Source organism: Rhipicephalus sanguineus, chromosome 6 (genome assembly GCF_013339695.2).
Source record: "Rhipicephalus sanguineus isolate Rsan-2018 chromosome 6, BIME_Rsan_1.4, whole genome shotgun sequence".
Classification (NCBI taxonomy): Eukaryota; Metazoa; Arthropoda; class Arachnida; order Ixodida; family Ixodidae; genus Rhipicephalus; species Rhipicephalus sanguineus.
Window position 1 is genome coordinate 127,024,968 of NC_051181.1, and position 21,493 is coordinate 127,046,460.

Consider the following 21,493-nt stretch of genomic DNA (forward strand, 5'->3'; position numbering starts at 1 on the left):
GCCTGCTCTTTCAATGAACTCATCAAGTCAATTTTCATCTTAAATAAACTTATGCTCCGACATCATACGTATCCAACAAGAACTATTAACTTCTGCAAGAAGCATCGATTTCGTGTCAGTTTTATTTTTTAGAAGTTATTTCCTGAACATTCTTAAAACCGGAACTAAGTGCTCGCCCGGAAGTGCTTGGAAAATAAACAAGAGCTTGTCGCTCGTGGTGCTAAAAAAAGACTTTTTAGCAGTACGTACGACTAGGGTTTCAAGTTTCAATTTCAAGAAAACAGGAAAGCAAAAAGCGGTCTTGGGTTCGGGCGGCGGTAGCTTTCAGAAATGAGCACGCGGTGGCGCAGGAAACGGGACGCCGCCAACAGGACGGACAACTGGTCCTTATTCTAATCCCGCCAGCTAGTGTTTCGCCTCGCTTGTAGTGTTTATTCCGCACACGACATGTTTATTTTCTAAGGAACAGGGAAATGTGCACATGACGTAGTTGAAGTTTAATGCTATCGTGCTTCGTTTCTTTTTTCTTTTCTTTTTTAACAGTATAGGTGAAGTGCTGTATAGCCATCACGAATTCAGAGTGTTCTTTGTTCGTTAGCTCCGTGTAAAACTTTTACCTGCTCTTATTAGACTAAGCTTATATCTCCTTCCATGCATAACTAAGCTTCCCGCTTCACCTTTGACTAATTTGGGGTTTTCAGATTGTCCGATATTCCGGTATACTCAAAGGGGTTTATGGAATATCGGATTACCGTACGATGGTATCGACATCTTGTGACGCTTCGTGAAACCACAGTTATAGACACATTTGTTTATTTGTTTTCGCCTAGTGTCCTTGACGAAATAAAAAGGCAACTCATTCGGTATTAGGCTGCTGCCGAGAATCTACATCAGCAGAGAATTAAAATACGCAAGCTTTCTGCAATAACAATTCCATGCTTGCCTGGTTCAGCTCGCACCGACGTGATGAGATTATCAAAGTAACATTTGATAGAGGTCTTGCAGAATAAAACGACTACGCGCTGACCAAGATGGTAAGGTATTTCCGTACTTACCGTACGGTAAACCGGTACTTCTAAAGGACCGTAATACCCTTTTACAACGTTATGCTTTCTCGACCGGCATTGGCTAACTTGGATTTCAAGTTGAACGTTTGACAAAATAAAGCATGTACGCTATTCAATCGTACAACTGAAATTCCACTGAGGAGACTACAAGAAGTCCGCTGTTCAAGTTTATTTCAATCTAAACTTTGCTAAAACGACAACTCAACGTTTATAGAAAGACAACGTGGGCCTAAATAAACAAAACATTTTTGCGCCTAGCAAAGTTCGTAACAACGAACACCGTGCAATAGTGGCAGTGAACATAGTTGTTATCGAAGGACGCCGACCAATCGAAAAAGAAAAAAAAAGCATTCAAGAACAAAACTGTTCCTGTATTCGGCCGAAGTTTATCAAGTCGGTTGTCTTGTAAAGAACACGTTGGGAGCAGCGTCTATAGCTTCTCGAACACTGCACGTTTGTACGTCGAGGCCGCGAGGGAGGGGATGGCGCGCAGGATGCGGAAGCCCGTGGGGTTAAAGTCTGAAAAATCGTAGAAAAGTTTTTCCCCATCCGTCGTATAGAAAGCCGGGCCCGCTCGACTGCGCGCGGGATAACGGAGCCCGCAGCGGCTGTGCTGCCGCCGCTACTGCTGCTGGCGCGTGTTTGGGTGTGCGAGACCCCATGCGTCGTGAGAGATGCGGTCGCCGCCGCGGGATTGCAGGATGAGGCGTTAAAGAAAAAAAAAAAGAAGTAAAAATGGTAGAGAAACTCAGCGATTGGATTGGGTTCGGAAGAAGACACGTAATGTTTCTGCTAAAACAGCGGACAGCCAAGTATATACATTTAAGCCAACAGTGGCTTACTCACTAGGGCGACTGTTGGGACATGTTGGTAAGAAATGATAGAAACTAAAGGCGCACGAGACGAGAACTGAGGAGAGGTTTCTTGAGATACACGAGCGCTGACTAACAACAAAAACACACAGGGTCCCTTATGCACTCGCCGAAGGCGACTCGAAAGGCGAAAGCCGCTTTCTTGTTTTAGATGCGAAGCAGCTTTTGCGCTGGGCTGTGTCCGTAGTTCCATTGGCGACCGTCCCACCTAGCACAGCCATCTGAGCTCGCGCGCGCGCCAAGGAGAAGTCTTCTTCCTCTTGTTCTTCTACCGCCTTGATGATGATACGTGCAGAGCACTTTAGGGGCCCGGGCTGCCGTATGCTATCCTATCTTGGCGTAACGCAGACAAAACCATGTGTGCTGGCACGCGCTAGCGCGTTCGGGCCTGTGTAAGGGGCTGGGCAAGACGCTGTGGCCTCCCCCTTACACTCTCAGCAATCACGTGATTGCGTCGGGGAACGAGATTCTGCAGACGCGCGATATACCCGCGTGGCGTGCTCCAACAAGAGTTCGGGACGAGTAACAGCAACAGCAACTACAGTGAATTCATGGTGTGCTCCACTTGCAAGGACGCGTTAACATCGGGCAAGGTGCCCGTGATGAACGGAATTTTAAGTCGACCCATGCGCTGCTTCGCATCCCCACATGGTTCCCTTTAGCGGGAGATGGTGAAATTTTTTTCTTCCCAGTCGATGTGTTAATCCTCCCCCGCCCCCCTCCGAAAGCTTTCTGCGCCTAACGTGGTTTTGCACTGCCTCCACGATCTGACCACATTTGTCCAAAGCGAACGACGTCATGTGATGACTGCATCACGTGTCGTCATGCGATGTGTAATGATGACGTCGCACATTTTGACGATCTGTAAAGCTATGATAACGTCATACGGCGACGTCATCACGTGATGATGATTTCTTGCATTACTCGTGTTGCCGCCGCCGACTGTCAGTTTTCGCGTTTGATGAGGCATCTAAGGCTTTCGCCTCAATATTTCATTTCGAAACACGCAATGGCGAATTCCATTGAGAGAACGGGATTACGGGCGTCGTGCAGTTAGGAGTGGGGGGGCAGAGCACTGAGAGCAGGGCCACTCGATCTGCCACTGGAATGCGGCACGCTTCCGGAGAGCAGGTGAGAGGGTGACGAGTGGGGAGAAATATACCACGTGATCGAAACATTCGAAGCCCCGGGATTCTGTGTGGGATAGCAGCAAAATACGCGTGAAATCTGTCAGTCACATGTTCGCCGTTACCCTAATTTGCAGTTACATAGTGCGTTTGTGCAACGACGCATCCAGCAAACGTAGCTGCGTACACTACGTAGCCGTCATCGTCGCTACCCGTACAAACGGCGCCCATATACGGTCAACATCAAGGGTGGCAAACTACACATGGTTGCTACCATTGCCGCCGCTCTCGCCGTCTGAAGCATTTAAAACAAATACGGAGAATGTAAGGTTTAAAAGTCACGTGACTCTCGTCGTACTGCGCCTACTCCGCTTTTCAGGCGAGAACACTACTAACTGCTCCTGGCTGCTCTCGGCGCCGCAAAACCGCTCTCGATCTACCACTGGTGACAATGCTCCTACCCCTGTTCGACCACTGAAACACACGCCGGCTCTGAAGACAGCACTTTCAGCGTGCTTTTGAGTGCTCCTGTGCTCCCAGTGGAATTCGCCATTGCGAAAAAACCCGTGACACATCACGTGTGCACCGCACGCTGGATGATTCCTATACCTTTACGTAAAAAAAGTTAGCTCCTTCCCAGAATGAGCTATTGACAGATTTGACACACAGTTGTCACCCAACCTGTCAATCAGTTCCGCTTCAATGATCTCACGGCTTAACTGATTACTGCTTTCGCTAACAATCGAGCAGGCATCATAGACTGATCCGCACGTGAGCATTTTTGTGGCCATTGCACGATTATACATTCAATTTCTTCAATGCGCATCCGAATACCTCGCTCTCATCAATCAACATGCACGATGGAAAGGCGTAGCAGGTTTCGGAATGGCCTTGGGGGTTCCTTTACTCAGTTACCAAGTCATGCATTCGCAATGCAGTTGCCTAATTATGTTCATTAATAAATTATCGCACCCTGCTATTGTTTTATCAGCGGAGCCGTTTAAACCGGCCGTAAGATCTTCGGTGTTCGCAGAACACCGTAGGTGGGTGGGTATGCGCCATAGAAATGTGGCGCATACCCACTTACGGTATTCTGCGAACACGAAAGTTCTTACGGCCGGTTTGGGCAAGCCCCACTACCGAGTACAGCAGGTGCGAGCGTTAAACGAAAACTCTGCTCGGCGAAGTGGGCCACGTGAAACACGTGAAAGAGAGATATAGAGAAAGAAAAAGAAAAATAAGATAGAGCGAGAGAGAAAGCGATAGATAGAAAGAAAAAATACAGAGAAATAAGTGGAATGAAGACATAGAAAGATAGAAACACAGAAGAAGGTGTAGCGAAAGCGAGAAAGAAATCGAAACAGACACGAAAAAGAGATAGAAAAACAAAGAGAGCAAGACCGAAAGAGAAGAAAGATATAAATTGAAACAAAGAAAGAGAGAGAAAAAGATAGACGGAAAGATAGAAAGACATAGAAAGAGAGAAAAAGATAGAAGGAAATAGACACGAAAAAGAGATAGAAAAAACGAAGAGAAAGGACACAAAGAGAAATAAAGAGAAACAAAAACTGAGAGACAGGAAGAAGCAGAGAGAAAGAGAGAGAAAGCAAGGGAATATAAATAAAGATAGATGGAGCGAGAAAGAAATAGAGAAAGAAAGAAAAAATTACACCATCTCCCGCTAACGGGGACCATGAGGCGATGCGAAGCCGGAGCACTTGCACGATCGCGTTCCGTTGGTGTTCGTTGGGCATGCTACCGACCTCGCGTCGTGGACGTGAAGAGGAACGCTACGCGCGTCGTGTCTTCCCTCTAGCCTGGCCGTTAATTCTCACAGGGCGAGCGGGGAACGCGGTCGACAGGCGCGCGAGAGGAGGGAGCGTAGGAGAGGAGAGGGGACGCGCATGCGCTGGCGCTCATCGCGGCGTTGCGCAGGAGAGAATGAGGCGCGCGAGAGGGGGGAGCGTGAGGGGGTGAGGGAGCGGCACGGGGGAGAGGGGAAGGGGTAGCGAAGAGGGGGGATAGGAGAGGGGAAGTGGAGAGGAGGTGTGTGGGGAGGGTTTGCGCATGCGCAGCAAGGGTATGGTCACGCCGCACACCACCACCGGATTGAACTCCGCCATGAGATGCTTCGCATCTAATAGAGAAAGAAAGAAATAGAAAGCAACAGGTACAAAAGAGAGATAAGAGAAACAGACAGAAAGGGAAAGGAAGAGAAGAAAGAAAAAATAAAGAGAAGAAGCAAGGAAGGCCGCCCAGCTCCGTTTTCCTTCAGGCTTGGCACCAATAGTGTGAAGGTGACTAATTTTTTTTGTACGTTTGTTACTTTATGGCGGTGACCGGACTGATAGACAACTTTCTCGTGGAGTCGGCATAGAAATTCTTGGTTATTTAACATGCAAGTATTTAGAGCATTATGCTCTCTACTACGGGAGAACGGTCTCTAAAATAGGGAACAGCCTGTGTTTTAGGTTTAGAGCAATGTTTGTGCTACTATGGACTAAGGACGAGCGTTAAGCAGCTTAAGCTGTCCGTGTCAGCGCAGGTCACGCAAACATTCTCATTGGAGCCAAGGACTGAAGGCGGCGCTATCTACATGTCCCAATTAACGACCGGCAAGACTGCTCTGCTCACGCGAATGGCTATGCAATCAATTACGTTACGAATAATGGTAATTTTCAGATCGGTAGTGAAACGATAATAGAATGCTTTGTCTTCGCGGTCCACTCTTTAAGCTAATTCTCGTGATACAAGCTTTCTATTGGAAAGAGAGAGAGAAAATGCTTATTGAATTTTGGACTACAGCGAAAATGAAGGAAGGTGCGTGAGTAAAATGTGCATGAGTGGAATTTCACTCAGTAGCATAGGTGACGTTTATTAGATGTCAAGCATCTTATGGCGCAGTTCAATCCGGTGGTGGTGGTGTGCGGCGTGACCGCCCATACTGCGCATGCGCAAATCCTCTCCACACACCTATTCTCCACTTCCCCTCTCCCCTCCTCCCCGTCTGAAACGCGGGCTCGACATGCCGAAACGCTGTTTCGCATTGCCTCGTGGTCCCCTTTAGCGGGAGATGGTGTGATTTTTTCGAGCCCTGCGGGCATTAACGGCTTTACTTAAGGCTTGATCTCTGTCGTTGCCGTCAATTATGACACGTATACGACACGTACAGTCAGCGTCGAAAGTTTAGAGACCACTAGGTCTAAAAAATTGCACTTCCCAGCAATTTTTTACTGTATTCGGTCGAATTGCACAGTGCACGCTCTTCGCGCGTTCTCAAGGCTGCCTGCCGAAGCCATGGGGAATATTTAGCTCAGCAGGGATCTTTCAGCGCGAGCTTGGTCCGGTGGTGTTCGCAAAACTCCGTCGAGCGGTGATGTCAACATCCGTCGCCTAGCAACGCGTTGGAGGAAGGAAAGGAGGAGGAGGAGAGGAGAAGAAATGAATGAAACAAAATAAAATTTCTTGGCGAGGCGGGATTCGAACCCGGGTAGCCACGGTCCGAAGGCGCGCATCGTAACCAGTCGGCTATCCAGGTACGCTAGCAGAACAAGAGTTTGAGATTGATTGAAAAAAAACAAAAAAAACATGGCTGATCCCTCCGTCATAGGAATCGGTAAAACACGAAAGTGAAACGTGTCTACACGGAAGTAGTGCTTATTCTGTAGTGATATATGAGAGCTTGTACAATGTCTATTCGTGCTTGGCTGCTATAGCACCGATTAGCGTGAATGCACCCATGTTGACGCCTAGCTCGTAGAGGTTCTTAGCTTGAGCCGCGAACGCGTGCGTCCCGCTGGCCTCTGTCTCGCTCCACCAAGGCGCGACATTCGCCCGTCAATATCGTGTCCTTTCGGCAACGCTTATTGCAGCAGTTTTGTTAGTCGGTGCTCTCGCAATCGAACTAGTCGGCGGCGGAGAAATCCCGTTGGTGCATGTGGAAGCTGCACTACTCCGATGAGCCGGCGCACGCTCAGACGAAGCGAAACGTAAGTGCGTCTAGGGTGCCTCGGCGACGCCAGCGCGGCCAGCGTCCCTCGCTGGTATCGAGACGCTTTAACCATGACCTCCGATGTCATGCGAAATCTCGGAGTAAGTGCTAGTAAGTGTCGATCGTGACGCATTACTTCTTTTTAAAGACGATAGTCTTTCTTGGGGAACTTAAACGCAGAAATTTTGGTCTGTCTTTCTGTCTGTCTTTCTGTTTGTCGGCACGTCCCTCGATTCAGCCACTCGGCCAAAGTTGAACCACTTGCACAAGGGCCAGCCATCGTGAACGGCTCACTATAGGTTCATACTTGTGTACATGGTTGATCAAAAAGCAAACATTACGCATATCTGAGGCGCAACATCACTAGGTAAGTATTAGGTGGTGTGTTCCTTTAATAGAAAATACATAGATACGTAATTCTAGAGACCCTAGTTTCTTAAGCTGCGCTGAAAATGCGACTGCGCCGAAACTTGGCTTCCTCCGTGCCCTCTGCGCGAGCTCATTGTTGTGTTTCGGTTTCAGTTCAGTATTGCACTGTACGAGTGCCACGGGGCGCCGCTGTGGCATTCCTGCTTTACCCAGGCGACGTGAATATAAAAGTGTGTGGATAGTACTCGTTGAGTGCGGACTTTTCTTCTGCTTCGGCGCTTCGCGCCAAACCGCGTGTTCGGGCTGGCTGGCGTCCCCGCCGGTCGCGTTGGTCACCGCCGGTCTTGCCTGCTGCTGCGCCGGGACTACCAGCCCGCAACACAGCATTCACGTTTCCCGACGTATTGCCAGATGGCGTTCATATCTCACGCAGCGCCTCTTCTATCGTCTTTAGACGACATTTGCAGCGAAGCACGCAGATACGCGGCCAATTTTTATCTCTCACAGACGGCGGCACCGCCCCCGCTCCGCACCGCCTATCTACACCGCCAACAGAGAGCACCGTGCGAGAGGGAATGTGTGAAAGATATAAGGTACGTTCGTGAGGTGTCTGGCGTGCTAAGCTGGCTTAGTTGGTTTAGCGTCGGGCGCTTACCGCCGCAGCCGCAGCGACGTGGGTTCGATTCCCAGCGGCGGATCTGTTTCTTGGTTTTTCTCTTTCTCACCCGCTGGCGTCCATTTTATGAACGTCATATCCGGTAACGGAAGTACTGGTGGACCCCGGCATGAAACACTTTCGTGTTAAAAAGAGAAACAGACAGAAACAAATATATATATATATATATAGCCTCAACTTGGCTTTCCTATGGTTAACTGGCTATCTATAGGCTAGGCTTCGCTGGTATGCTAAGGAAGGCTGCCCAGCTTAGCTGTTCCTTCAGGCTTAGCACCATCAGCGCGAAGCTGCCCTAATATGTTCATATGTTATTTGTTTTCTTTGTATTTCTTGCATCTAATATGCATTCACTTTATTGGCAATATATATCAGGGGCGTTGCCAGAAATATTTTTTCGGGCAGGGGAGGTTTATTAGTCTTTATGCATGTTTATGTGTGTCGCTGTATGTGTGCATGTGCACCCGACAGCAAAAGTTCACGGGACGTGGACTACACTGCAAATGGGGATTTCTAACCTTCTTTCCACATTCTTTCCTTCTGTTAGGGAAGGACACTTCTAATCTAGCGGGTAGCTGTATTGGTGACAATAACTACTACAGGCTGGAACATTTCAATGGAAGCGACGTTCCCAGACAAAGCAGGAATATAGACTTTTATCATGTTTCACGCGTAAACTTTTGCTGTTGGGTGTACATATACACATGCAAAATCGAAAAATCCAGGGGCGGGGTGGGTGGGGGTGGGCTACGCCGCTGAAGCATTTTATGGCCTCGGTTTGTCGGCGGTGCATCGTCGTCTGCTGTCGCCGCGTGCATCGTCCTGACCCATTTGCTTGCTTGCGTCGTCGTGTCCTGTCCATTTGCTTGAGCGCAAAAGAGGGTGCCACCGCCACAGCTATAGTGTACTAGAACAATTCTAGGACACTATAGCCACAGCCACGGCCGCTAAATTCGCCGTGTGGCGAGAGAGAGCGAAGGGCGCGCGTTGACTATGGAAACGCTCTTTCTGCGATGAACGATGAAGTATCAGCTCGTGAGGAACGAGAACGCGCCCTCGCCCGCGAGAGACAACGCCGACGCAGGCAGCGTCTGCTTGCGAATTCCTTGAAAGAAACCGACTGCTCGCGCTGCGCAACCGTTCACCGGCCACCCCATATATAGGCACTGGATCTTGACCTGCAATGTAGTGCCGCTGGGAGATTTCTCTTGTGCGTAGTTGAACAATAAAGATTCGCGGCTTGCACGTTAACTAAAAGCTGACTGCGGGTCTCTGTGTCTAATATTTCTTCTGTCTCTCATTGCCCATTAGCAGTGATTTTGCTGTGGGAAACACCGGCGCACACTGCATGCTTGGTCCCTCCACAGGTTTCACGTTAGTGGACCTGAAACACCCTTCCCTACATGCTTCGCCCCTGCCCAAATTTTTTAGCGCATGTGGTCGCGCACTTAATTTATAATTAAATATTTTCAAAAACGCTCGAGCGGCCTGAGAGTTGGGGAACACTGGCGCATTCGCGAGCCGTGACGTAACAAGCTGCCTGCTGTGCGAGCGACTGCATTCCCGCGGCGAACGATTTTGTTCCGTCGTCAAGTGCGCGTGCAGTCGAGTTATTTTAGCCTTGTCAAGCGTAGTAATGAAATTGAACGATTTACAGAGGCTGAAACCGTTTGGTAGAAGTGGCGCCGCTCCATGCAGCACATGACGTCACACACGCAATGCCAAAACGGCGGCCTCGGGCGGTGGGCGGGGTTTATAGCTGGCGACTTCTAGGGATTATTTTGCACTGAAATATCCTTTTACGCTCCATTTTTCATATATGTGTAGGAACGATAGACCCTCTAATTCTATTTTTAGCCGAAAACCGCAATGTTGTTGAGGAACCGTGTCATGGCCCCTTCAGAAGAAATGAGAAAGATACACAAAAAAATGAGTAAAGGAGAATGGATTGAGGCACCTGTTTCCTTGCTGGACACGAACACACGACGCCAACAGATACTGAAGTCGAGGAAAGCGTGGGAGCAGTTATTTGTAGTTTTCTTAAGTGCGATAATCATAAGACAAAGAGAAAATGTAAGCGGACGAAAAGAAAAAAAAAATTGCCGCTGCTGGGTATCGAACCCTCACCCTTCGTATTACGCGCGCGAAGCTCTATCACACGCGAATGGTACTCATTATAACTACGACTGGCGCTACCCAAGAACATCAACGTCGTTACCCCAGTGTTTAATGTCAGAAAGTCACGCGGAAAGTGGGAAAATACTACTACTACTACTACTACTACTACTACTGCTACTACTACTACTACTACTACTACTACTACTACTACTACTACTAATAATAATAATAATATCTTGAGCTTTATGTACCAAAACCGCGATATGATTATGAGGCAAGCCGTGACAGTTGGCTCCGAAAATTCAGACCATCTGCTGGTATCCCTCGACTTTCGGGTCAGCAGCTGACCACCGTAGATGAGGCAAAGGTTGGTGGCCCGGATAAGCAGCTGTGCTGGAGCATTTATGTTAAGAGAAAGTTCGCAAGAAAAAGAGTGCCAAGAAAGAAAGATAAACGTCGAGATCGGTGCTCCTCTGAAAGACGAGTCAGTCATGCGATGCTTTATCGTTCTTGACGTGTACTCTACCAACCTAGCCCAGCTTAGCCTAACTTTCGTCTTTAGCGCCCGTTTAAAACTGCTCCATTACTTCGTGCTGGGAATAGGAAAAACTGAGGCAGTGTTAAAAAGGTGATAGTGGGCGGAAATCTAGAAAGAAAGAAAGAAAGAAAGAAAGAAAGAAAGAAAGAAAGAAAGAAAGAAAGAAAGAAAGAAAGAAGAAAGAAAGAAGGAAAGGAAGAAAGATGAAGCATCAATGGCAAACAACAGCATTCCAAATAAATGAGTGTCCTACAATCATTCGGAGTACCCCCTTTCCCTTCCTACTCCTCCGTCGCCCTCCCCCACACGTACACACGCGAAGGAACGCACACGTACATTTCCTTGATTCTCGAAGCGATAACCCCCCCGTATAGCTGTCCCGTAGAAACAGAGCGAGTCCAGTGAAGCCGAAGTTAAGGAAGTCTTAGCTTTGGAACTTATCCGGCGGTGCTGTGCCGCGCCGAGTAAGCCCGAAGGCTTCAACCTTCGGAAGAGGCCTGTCGTTGTTTTAGCGCTGCTGCTGCTGAGCAGTGCTATTCGATTTCTCGCTTGCCTTCGCGTCATTTCCGGCGCGAGGAAGGGGATATAACGCCAGTCGGAAGCAATTGAACAGCTCGCCGAAACGAGACATTGGGCAGATCGAGAGCGGCGGCCGTGTCACGTTGATTTATCGTCGCGAGAGCGCCGGTGAGTCTTCGGTACAGGAGTCCCCGAGTCGACGTTCCCTCTCTCTCTCTCTAGGTATATGTCTATATACTTATATATCTACTAAGAGCCCCTTCCTGTATAAATGACATTGCGGAGTGTGGGTCCCCGGAGGCACAAAAAATGAGCGTGTCGTCAGGATCTTGAGATATCTGCAGCTGCCACGCGTTCTTACACGTGGATATAGAAGGCACATGATTTGCCGAGTGTCGGGACACCCTTTTAATCGAATTTAAGACGGCAATCTACGGCGATAGCTCACACCGTCGCCATGGCCCTGAGACACTTCCTTGTCTAGACATCTAGTACAGGTACATTAGGAACCACAGAAAGAAGGAAAAGAGAGGGAAGTGATCCAGAGTATAGACTGACTCATACCTATAATCATGTAGATGTACCAGATGATGATAATGATGATAATGAGGAGGAGTATCTTCATTGGCATTTCGTTTAAAACGGGCCAGCGACGAGCAGCCACTTAGCCGGTTTGTTATAACCAGGTGCTATTCGACCTACTGTAGTTTAGCATCGTGGTTATTCTCTCTCCGAGAAGCCTCCGAGAAGTGTACGCCTCTTACGGATCTTTCTTTCTTTCTTTCTTTCTTTCTTTCTTTCTTTCTTTCTTTTCTTTCTTTCTTTCTTTCTTTCTTCTTCTTTCTTTTCTTTCTTTCTTTCTTCTTTCTTTCTTTCTTCTTTCTTTCTTTCCTTTCTTTCTTCTTTCTTTCTTTCTTTCTTCTTTCTTTCTTTCTTTCTTCTTTCTTTCTTTCTTTCGCAGCAGACACATTGCTTCATCCTGTAGCGAAGAGTTGTTCCGTGACGCTTTTGTTTTCAGGTAGCCATGACGGATGTCAACTTTGACTAACTGGAGCGACACCTTGCTTGAATATCCGATTGTGTTTGCCGTTGACGATACTGTCTTCCTGGGTGAATATCCTAGAATTTCGGAAACCGCAACCCCACGTACGGACGGTTATGCTATGCTGGTTTGGAGTCTACATTTTGCAATGTCTGTGAAAGATTTAAACAGCGCAAAAAAGCCGGAACGCACAGAAAGACACACACATACGAGATACCCACAAATATACACTTTCCCTCTCAAAGAAGGAGGTACATTACCTGAAGAGCATGCCTTCTCACTAGCATTTTGTAGAACACATGATCTTATCCTTGTATTCGTGCAACTTCCATGGCTTGATTGGTTTTATCTTGTTTCTCAGTTCGTTTTAGGATTTATATTAGATGTGAAGCATCTTATAGCGGAGTTCAATCCGGTGGTGGTGGTGGTAGTGTGCGGCGTGACCACCCTTACTGCGCATGCGCCAACCTTCTCGACTTCCCCTCTCCACTCCCCCTCCCCACATCACCTCTACCCTTCCTCTTTCCCTTTCCCATCCCTCTCTCCATTCCCCTCTCCCCTCAACCCCCTCTCCACATCACCTCTCCCCTTCCCTTTCCCTTACCCCTCCCCCTCTCCTATCCCCCTCACCACTCCACCTCTGAAACGCGGGCTCTACATGCCGAAACGCTGCTTCGCATCGCCTTATGGTCCCCTTTAGCGGGAGATGGTGTGAATTTTTTTAGATCCGGTGGTGGTGGTGTGACCACCCTTACTGCGCATGCGCATACCCTCTCCACACCCCCTCTCCACTCACCCTCTCCCTTCCCCTCTCCACTTTCCCTCTCACCTTCCCCTCTCTCATACCCCTCTCCCCTCCCCCTTTCCACTCTTCCTCTGAAACGCGGGCTAGACATGCCGAAATTCTCTCCTGCGCAACGCCGCGATGAGCTCGAGCGCATGCGCGTCCCCTCCCCTTCTCTCTCCTCTCCTACGCTGCCCCCCTCTCGCCCGCCTGTCGACCGCGTTCCCCACTCGCCCTGTGAGAATTAACGGCCAGGCTAGATGGAAGATACGACGCGCGTAGCGTCCCTCTTCGCGTTCCACGACGCGAGGTCGGTAGCATGCCCAACAAACGCCAACGGAACACGATCGTGCAAGTGCTCCGGCTTCGCATCGCCTCATGGTCCCCTTTAGCGGGAGATGGTGTAATTTTTGTAAGTGATTTTCTTTTTGTGACTTCCGCTTTGTATATCACGAGCGTGCTTCCGGTTTAAGTTGTGGTCTGCGCCACCACCACTCCTTGATTGTCCTATTCGGCAACATTTGTGCCAGGTGGCACTATCATCGCAAGATCTCATGTAATCACCTTTCCGTTGTTCTGATGCATGCAATAAAAATGCCTTGCGTTCGAAGAAATAAAACAGTTGAGTCAGCGTTGTATGTGTGTGTCTTTCTGCGTTTTCCGCGTTTTTTTTTGCGCTGTTTAAATGGACACTAAAGAGAAACAATAAATTAGTTTAGACTGATAAATCGTGCTATGAGAACTCTAATGTCGGTAATTTCACCAGCATAGCTTTGTTAATAGATTAGAAAATCAGTGTCAAAAGTACCACTTTTACATTTCCCGCCAAAACTGCGAAGACGACGCGACGGATTTCAAAGTGTTCTGTCGTATTTTAGCCCTACTTGCCACTCAACAAAATTTCCTGAAAATTCGTATTTTCAGTCTCTGACTCCCTCGGGATACAATGCACTTCGTTTTCACCGATTATAAACTAATCAGGCATTAGCAGACGCCGTCAAAACCTATGACGTCACGGCGACTGGTGCGGGAACTTGAAGATGACGTCGCCGCCCGCATTTTTTTTTTTTGCGCGTTTTCTCGCTTACCAAGCGTCTCGCAGCACGCGTGGTGTTTTTGGTATAGTGAAACAGTAATCTATACTAATACGAGAAAAATCGTTTTTCACTTTAGTGTCCCTTTAAGTCTTTCTTAAGTATTAAACAACTCGTCCAAAGCATCCATTTCGGCTAAGGTGTATGCGCTCACAGCGAAGTGTATAATTTGTACTCACGGGCGGATCGTTGATCCTGAAGGTGTAGCTCCAGAACTCGTAGTCGAAGTTGAAGGCGTAGTCGTTGTAGCGGTAGCTGGCCTGCGGCGAGCCGGGCGGCGCGATGAGCTCCAGTCCCTCCTGGGGGATGGAAGGCAGCGAGGTCTTGCCGAAGTCGTAGCCGACCACCACGACGAGCAGCTGGCGGGCCAGGCTGTGGTCGATGTCGAAGTTGAGCAGCAGCGGACCTGCTGCCTGTTCGGCCTCACCGAACTCGCGCTTCTCGATCTGCGTTCAATCAATCAATCAATCAATCAATCAATCAATCAATCAATCAATCAATCAATCAATCAATCAATCAATCAATCAATCAATCATCCTTCTCAAGACGAAATGTATATGTAACGGGACCCAGGGTACAATGAGGCAAGGAGGGTGTGAACGGCGTAAGTTGTTCTCGTAAATGCGTTCCGCGCACATGGGTTTCAGTTATGAGTGAAACTCTGCGCAAATAATTTCTCCGAATAACTGGTGCTATTTACATGAAGTTCGGGGCAATGAATATGTGGTAAGACATTTATTTGTTCCCATGGATTTAAATGGAATCACCTGATGTTACACACAGCTACACCCTGGCAGCACCCAAGCCGCAGAAGCAAATTCGAGTAATTTTGAGAGAGAGAGAAAGAGAGAGAGAAGGTCAGCCTGAACTGTCATGCTCAGTTGGCTTGTTGAGCAGAGTAGCTCAAGGGAAGAAGAAAATAAAATGGGAGAAAAGAAATAATGAACTATGAGGAGGACAGCAAGGTGAGATTTATGAGAACAAAGAACCACGAGACGTGGTTCTTTGCTTTCCTAAAGGCATCGGATCCATACGGGCACTCTTCAACATACAGGGTATAACTGATACAGAGCCAATGCGTACCATGACGTAGTTGTCAGTCTCGTCCCAGGAGTATCCGCGCAGTAGCAGCGAGTAGAATGCCTCGTATAGCTCGGCCTGAGTGGCGACGCTGCCTCGCTGCTCGTCGCCCACGGTGGACTCGTGGACGTGCCAAGTGCGGCCACCAGTGTGCTCCACCAGGGAGTCCAGGTGAGCGCTCGGAGTCGCCGAGCTGGGGTACACCAGGCTCTGCAGGCGAACCTGGACGGCTGCAAGCGTACAAATGCTGTTAAGTACCATGAAACCACTGTCGACTACCGGTGGTACCATGAGTACATGGTACACGGTGATGGTACACCATGAGAACGCTGGCGACATCTATTCGAATACATGTTCTTTAAGCTAACCTAGACGTTTCCATGGGGCCTCGGGAATACCATCTAAACACCTCGTTCACAGGCTTTGCAGGTTTCGCAGGTTTTTTTAAGGCGAAAGCCTGAGATGCCTCATCAAACGCGAGAATTGACCGGCGTCCCGCGTCGGCAGCGTCAACACAAGTGATGCAAAAAATCATCGCATGATGACGTCCCCATGTGACGTCACCATTACGTCACAAATCACCAATATCTGTGACTTCATCATGACGTCACTGTGACGTCACGTCACATGATGCCGTCATCACATGGCATAATCGCTTGATTAAAGGTGGGCCGATCACGGAGGCAGTGCGAACCCACGTTAGGTGCGAAAAGCTTTCGGTGGGTGGCAGGAGAGGATCAATACATCTATAGGATGCCTCGATGCCAGCGGTAGCGCACACATCGAGGCACCCTAAGTACATCGAGCGAGAATAAAAAAATTATCTTAGGCGAATGCATTAGGGACCCTGTGATTTTATTCTTACCTTTTGCTTTAGCTTGCAATAGCTTATGCTCCACTGAACTGGTAACTCGCGTGGTATGACAAAAACACAAAGTTAAAGTTTCATGACTTTTTCTTCCGAAGAAAATTCCGATCTATTCTAACTTATGAAAAATGCACCAATGCAATGAACGACATTTCGTAGAAACTGGCCGCGAATCGGATAAAACAAGAGCAAGAGAACAGAGAAGATACTCATTGCAATTGCCCTTATTATGTAGTGCTATTGTATTATGCGTTCAAAGGGCTTGTTTCTCCTCGAAAGATAGAAGTCCCACATTGCGCTTAAATGAGAATCCTTTGCTTTTTTCTTTGTAGCTCATTAATCAACGTTGATCTTGCTTCTTTTTGTGCAATTTTTTATGTTTCTTGTTTCTCCCTCTTTGTTTTTTTGTTTTTTTTGTTTCTAGCTGCTATTTGTACACGCTGTAGACAGTGCGAACCGTCTCAAAATTCCTGTTGGTAATTTCTAATTTCGTTACGGCACCTGCCGCCAAGTCTTCTGCATTTTAATATTGTTTTTGGCCAAAAGACTTGGCAGGGAAAGCGTTAATTAGGTTCAAACTGAAGCTCAGAGAGTGATGAAGAATTTCGGTTTTTTACACAAGCTCAACAAGCATTATTTCAGTTGTGAACATAATTTTTTGTATGAGAACGAACAGGTGTATTTTACTACAGAGTAGTGGTACGCGAGTACGACAACCTCATTAATTAGCGAATAATTAATTAAGCTATGTCACAAAGCTCGAATTATACATAAATACAAAAAAGGAATTGTTTTGAACGTCGGCAGGAGATTTCGTAAAAGGCAGCGGACGTCTTTTACAACGGAGTCTTGATTGCGAGCACGGCGGCTTAATTAATTACATACTAATTAATTGAAATACCGTCAATGTCATCAGTAATCATATGAGTTATGACCTATAAAATATATGGCCACACACGTTTATCATATATAGTGTGTTTCGTCTTTACGTACCTGGGACGACCTCAGCGACTCCTGGAAGCGTTCCGCCACATCAGCCTCCATGTCTCCGTTGCTTAGCAACAGGATCACACCGCCGGCGGCGGCGGAGCCATTGGAGCTAGGGTAAGGCAGCTCGCGGTCTTCGCTCAGCATCTGAATTAAACAAGCATCGCAATCTTAATATTCACTCCTGGTACCACGTGGCAGGGCGCGTCGTAAGATTAAAGAGACGACGCTCTATGGTTTGTCATTCTTCCTTTCTCGGTGTTCCCTAGATCCGATATAGCCTCAACACACGCAGTGAAGCGGCTTCCTTTTAAGCCCATTAAGCGAAAGCATTAGTGCTTCGCATCGCCATCACCGAACGACGGTACGCTTTCTCATGCAAATAAGGGCATATCACGGCGCAATGAGGCAAACATACACTCCCGGCCTCGTCTCACCCCCACGCGCTATCAATCGTCTTCAGACGTTTCCTGCTCGGGCAGCTTTAATCAAAGACGCTTCTGGAGATAAGAAAGAAGAAATGAAGATTGCAGGCCCCGCAGTGCAAACAGAAAGACCTGCACTGGGGTAAACGTTGCCTGCAGACGGGCCGCGGAGATAGCGGATTCAATCTGCGTGTACCTCAGCGCAAACACGACACAAACTGTAATGAGACGTTCACGTCTGACCGCATCGCGGCTTCGTCGTAACTATACCTGTGCGCGACTCAGTGTAGCGTATATACGCTGCGGGTTTTGTTTGAATCTTATCTCTTTATTTGTGCTAGGGTGTCGCGATCTATATTTGGACATAGTTTACCCTCATTAGTATACGCCCCGTTTGTAGATACTCCCAACGTATGACATTTCATACACTCTTTAATTATTGAGTGTTATGTGAAATCAAGTAGCCGTTTTCATCACGCAGTGGCAACGTTGTTAAAATTTAATGTTAATTAGAAGAAAAAAAACATGAGCACAAACACGCGTAAAGGGCAATGACACAAGTGATGTCACAGTGTTCATTAAGGCGTCAGAAAGTTAGAAGACCGAGACATGCTGTCAATGCCGCGTGCAGCAGGAACCATACACTCTAAAAACAGTTCGCACACTTTTGAAGTCTTTTCATTTTTTTTTGTCACCCAAGCAATAATCGTTATCGGACTTGCTTGCATCCCCTTTCTTGAAAACTCCCGCTCGCCACTTTGCATTCAAGAATGCTATGTCACGCCTGCTGATCACCCCCACGCCGTTCGTGACGTCGAAGTACCAGGCGCGTGCCGATAACGCAAGGAAATGCATATGAGATAGATGGAAATTATAGTTGTGGGACCGGAAGATGGCCCGGACACGCACATTCTTTATGGAACGTACAGTCGGCTGCAAAATAATACAGACCACGCGAGCGCGAGCCGGAATTACCGTCTGGTGGCGAGCCGGCATGCTGTCGAAAGCATTGCCCAGGCAATGCCACCAGACGGTAATTTCGCCACGCGCTCGTATGTGGTCCGTATTATTTTGTGGCCGACTGTACGTGCCCTGGAACTGTGAAACGGACAACGTAAAGCGCCTCCCTCGCAGTACGAGCACACAGGCTCTGCTGCGAGCTCCCCCTTTTCTTCTTACCTGGAGCGCCCTGGAGAGTCCGTCCTCGAGCGACGAGTTGAACTTCGAGTTGGGAGCCGGCAGCCTCTGTACCAGCTTGGCGCGGGTGTTTGAGCTGTTCATGGTGGTCAGCGGAAACCGTACGGACGGCTCGACCTGGCCGAAGGCCACCAGGCCCAGTCGGCTGTCGTCGGGCGCGTCCACGCGCGCGAACTTGTCCAGCGCGCGGATAACGAAGGCCCGCCGGTCCTGCACAGAGAACGAATAACAGTGTGTTAATTAACGTGAACCTTTAAAGATCACAGGGTCCTTTATGCATTCGCCTAAAACGAATCGAAGGTGAAAGCAATCTTCTTCTCAGTCGATATGCTGATCCTCACTCAGGGAGGATCAGCACGTCGACTGAGAACCTAACCTAACCTAACCTAACCTAACCTAACCTAACCTAACCTAGCCTAACCTAACTTACCTAACTTTTCTTCCTCTTACCCCCTTCTCCAGAGCAGGGTAGCCCTACCGGGCTAAGCCCTGATTAACCACCCTGCGTTCCTTTAATCCTCCCCCCCCCCTCCTCTCTATCTCTCTAGCTTTTCCGCATTCTCATCTCCACGCGGTTCCTTAATTTCATTTCTCTCGCTCTTCCCCCTCTCAAACTGAAACGAAAAAGATCACTTTATGCCGTTCATGAACGAAGGCTCCTCCTCTCAAGGAGGACAACGCTTAAATCCCCGTGCACAAAAAGCGTTCGTGGGTCAGGCGCAACAAGTCAGGCAGAAAAAGAATAAGAAAGAAAATAACAAGGTTGCTGAAAAGAAAACGGAGTCCAGTCTTCTTCCCATCTGTGTATAATGCATCGGGGTCACGAGGTGACGCGGAAGTGCCGGAAGGTTCAATAGGCCGCGACTGATGCAAATAACTTCGAGCTAGACAACAACAAAGCGGACGGTAGAAAAACAACAACAAAGACACATCCAATCAATCAAAAGCAGCATCGGTACAGCATGTTCGCAAGGACTCCCTCCCCTGGCTGTGTAGAAGGCGGATAAAGACGAGCTCTCGCGTCAAAACGAAAAATAATAAAAATAATAATCAAATAAAAATAAGTAAACACAAAAGAAAAGACGAGATATTGGTGCTCACTGAAACATAAGCCCCTCATCCTCTTTCAGTTTCGACTCACCCTTTCCACAACTTTCGGGGTTTCTCTTATGTTTTAATACGCTTGTTTAAACACGCGTACGGAAGGCATACACACGCGTTCACGTACGCACGCTTGCGCGCACGACATACGGGAACGAGAAAAGAAGTCAGGAAGCTATAGCGCGGAAGAACACACACACACACACACACACACACACACACACACACACACACACACACACACACACACACACACACACACACACACACACCACACACACACACACACACACACACACACACACACACACACACACACACACACACACACACACACACACACACACACACACACACACACACACACACACACACACACACACACACACACACACACACACACACACACACACACACACACACACACACACGCACGGCCGGAACAAACAGATGCTCCTCGAGATTTCCTTCCGCGTGAAAAAGCACGTCCTCCACTCCACACTTTCCTTTTTTTTTCACTCTCCTAACAGCAGCAGCAGCGAGCGACGGAACGAACAAGCCGTAGTGAAAAGGAAACGACGACGGCGCACGGAGTGGAGAGGAGGGGGTTGCCGGAGAAATCGTTTCCGGCCAGTGACGACAACGACAGAGGAGATGACAACGCCGTGCGAGCGAGTCAGAGCGCGTAAAGAACACGACGAGAAGAAGGGGTGGCGAGAGATGAGTGGGGGCAAGCAAAGCGAGCGTCTGCTGAACATGACAAGCGCATTGTTAGTCAAGCGAGCGCGCACCCCGATGTCTGTCGGCATCGCCGTACAGCGGAGGAGCGGCGTTTGCGTTGGTTGGGACCGCTCCGTTCACTGACGCAGGTTTCCTTCTTACCCTTTCTCTCTCTCTCTCTTCATGTCTGTGTGTGCTTCTTTCTATCTCTACGTGTGTGTGTGCCCCTCTCTCTCTCTATCTCAATCGCGTGCTGCGCGAGAACCCGTCCCTCAGGCAGATTCTTCCTCTTTTTCCTTCTTTCTTGCTTTCTTTCTCGCACACTCTCGTTGAGCGCGAGAAGCACTCATTCAAAGGACAACGGTCGAGAGGGTCCTCGGAAAAAGTGACGAGTGGAGAGAGAGAGAGCAGCAAGGACAAAAAGGAGCGAGAGAAAAAAAAACGAAACTATAGGCGTAGTATTCGTTTCATCTAAATCGGCGCAGTGAATCCGAAGGTACAGGCGGGTCCACTGTTAAAGGGAACACGTGCGTGCAGGGCATGTTTGGATTTCGCTCTCTTGCAAAAACATTGTGGCTTAGATTTGCATAAAACTACTGGTGTTTGACAGTTCAGCCTCTTTTTGACAGACTCGTGCAGTGTATGAACAATGTTTCCCTGTCCACTTCCTGTTAGGGGGCCAGTAAAATGAAAGGTGTTCATTGGAGTGTTTCCTTTAACAGTGGACCATACTGTACATTTTTCAACAGCGAAGCTGTTTAAACTAGCCGTAATCTGTGCGGCCTGCGGGTATGTGCCGTGCGGTCTACACGAAAACTATCGCCATCATAATCGGGTATGTACCACAGAAATTGGATACATCCCACTACTCACCACTGGTCCACTAAAAAAGAAGAAGAAAGCTATAGTCGTCAAACGGGT

General features: G+C 48.2%; 1 protein-coding gene across 1 annotated transcript in view; it reads right to left on the reverse strand.

The window, feature by feature from the left end:
• The window catches only part of LOC119397528 (calcium-activated chloride channel regulator 2), a 571,535-nt gene that overhangs the window by 19,308 nt on the left and 530,734 nt on the right, over positions 1-21,493 (reverse strand). The window contains 4 exon segments of the mRNA XM_049417066.1: positions 14,374-14,640; positions 15,278-15,496; positions 17,136-17,276; positions 18,734-18,961. Of these exon segments, the coding sequence (XP_049273023.1) occupies positions 14,374-14,640; positions 15,278-15,496; positions 17,136-17,276; positions 18,734-18,961 (855 nt within the window).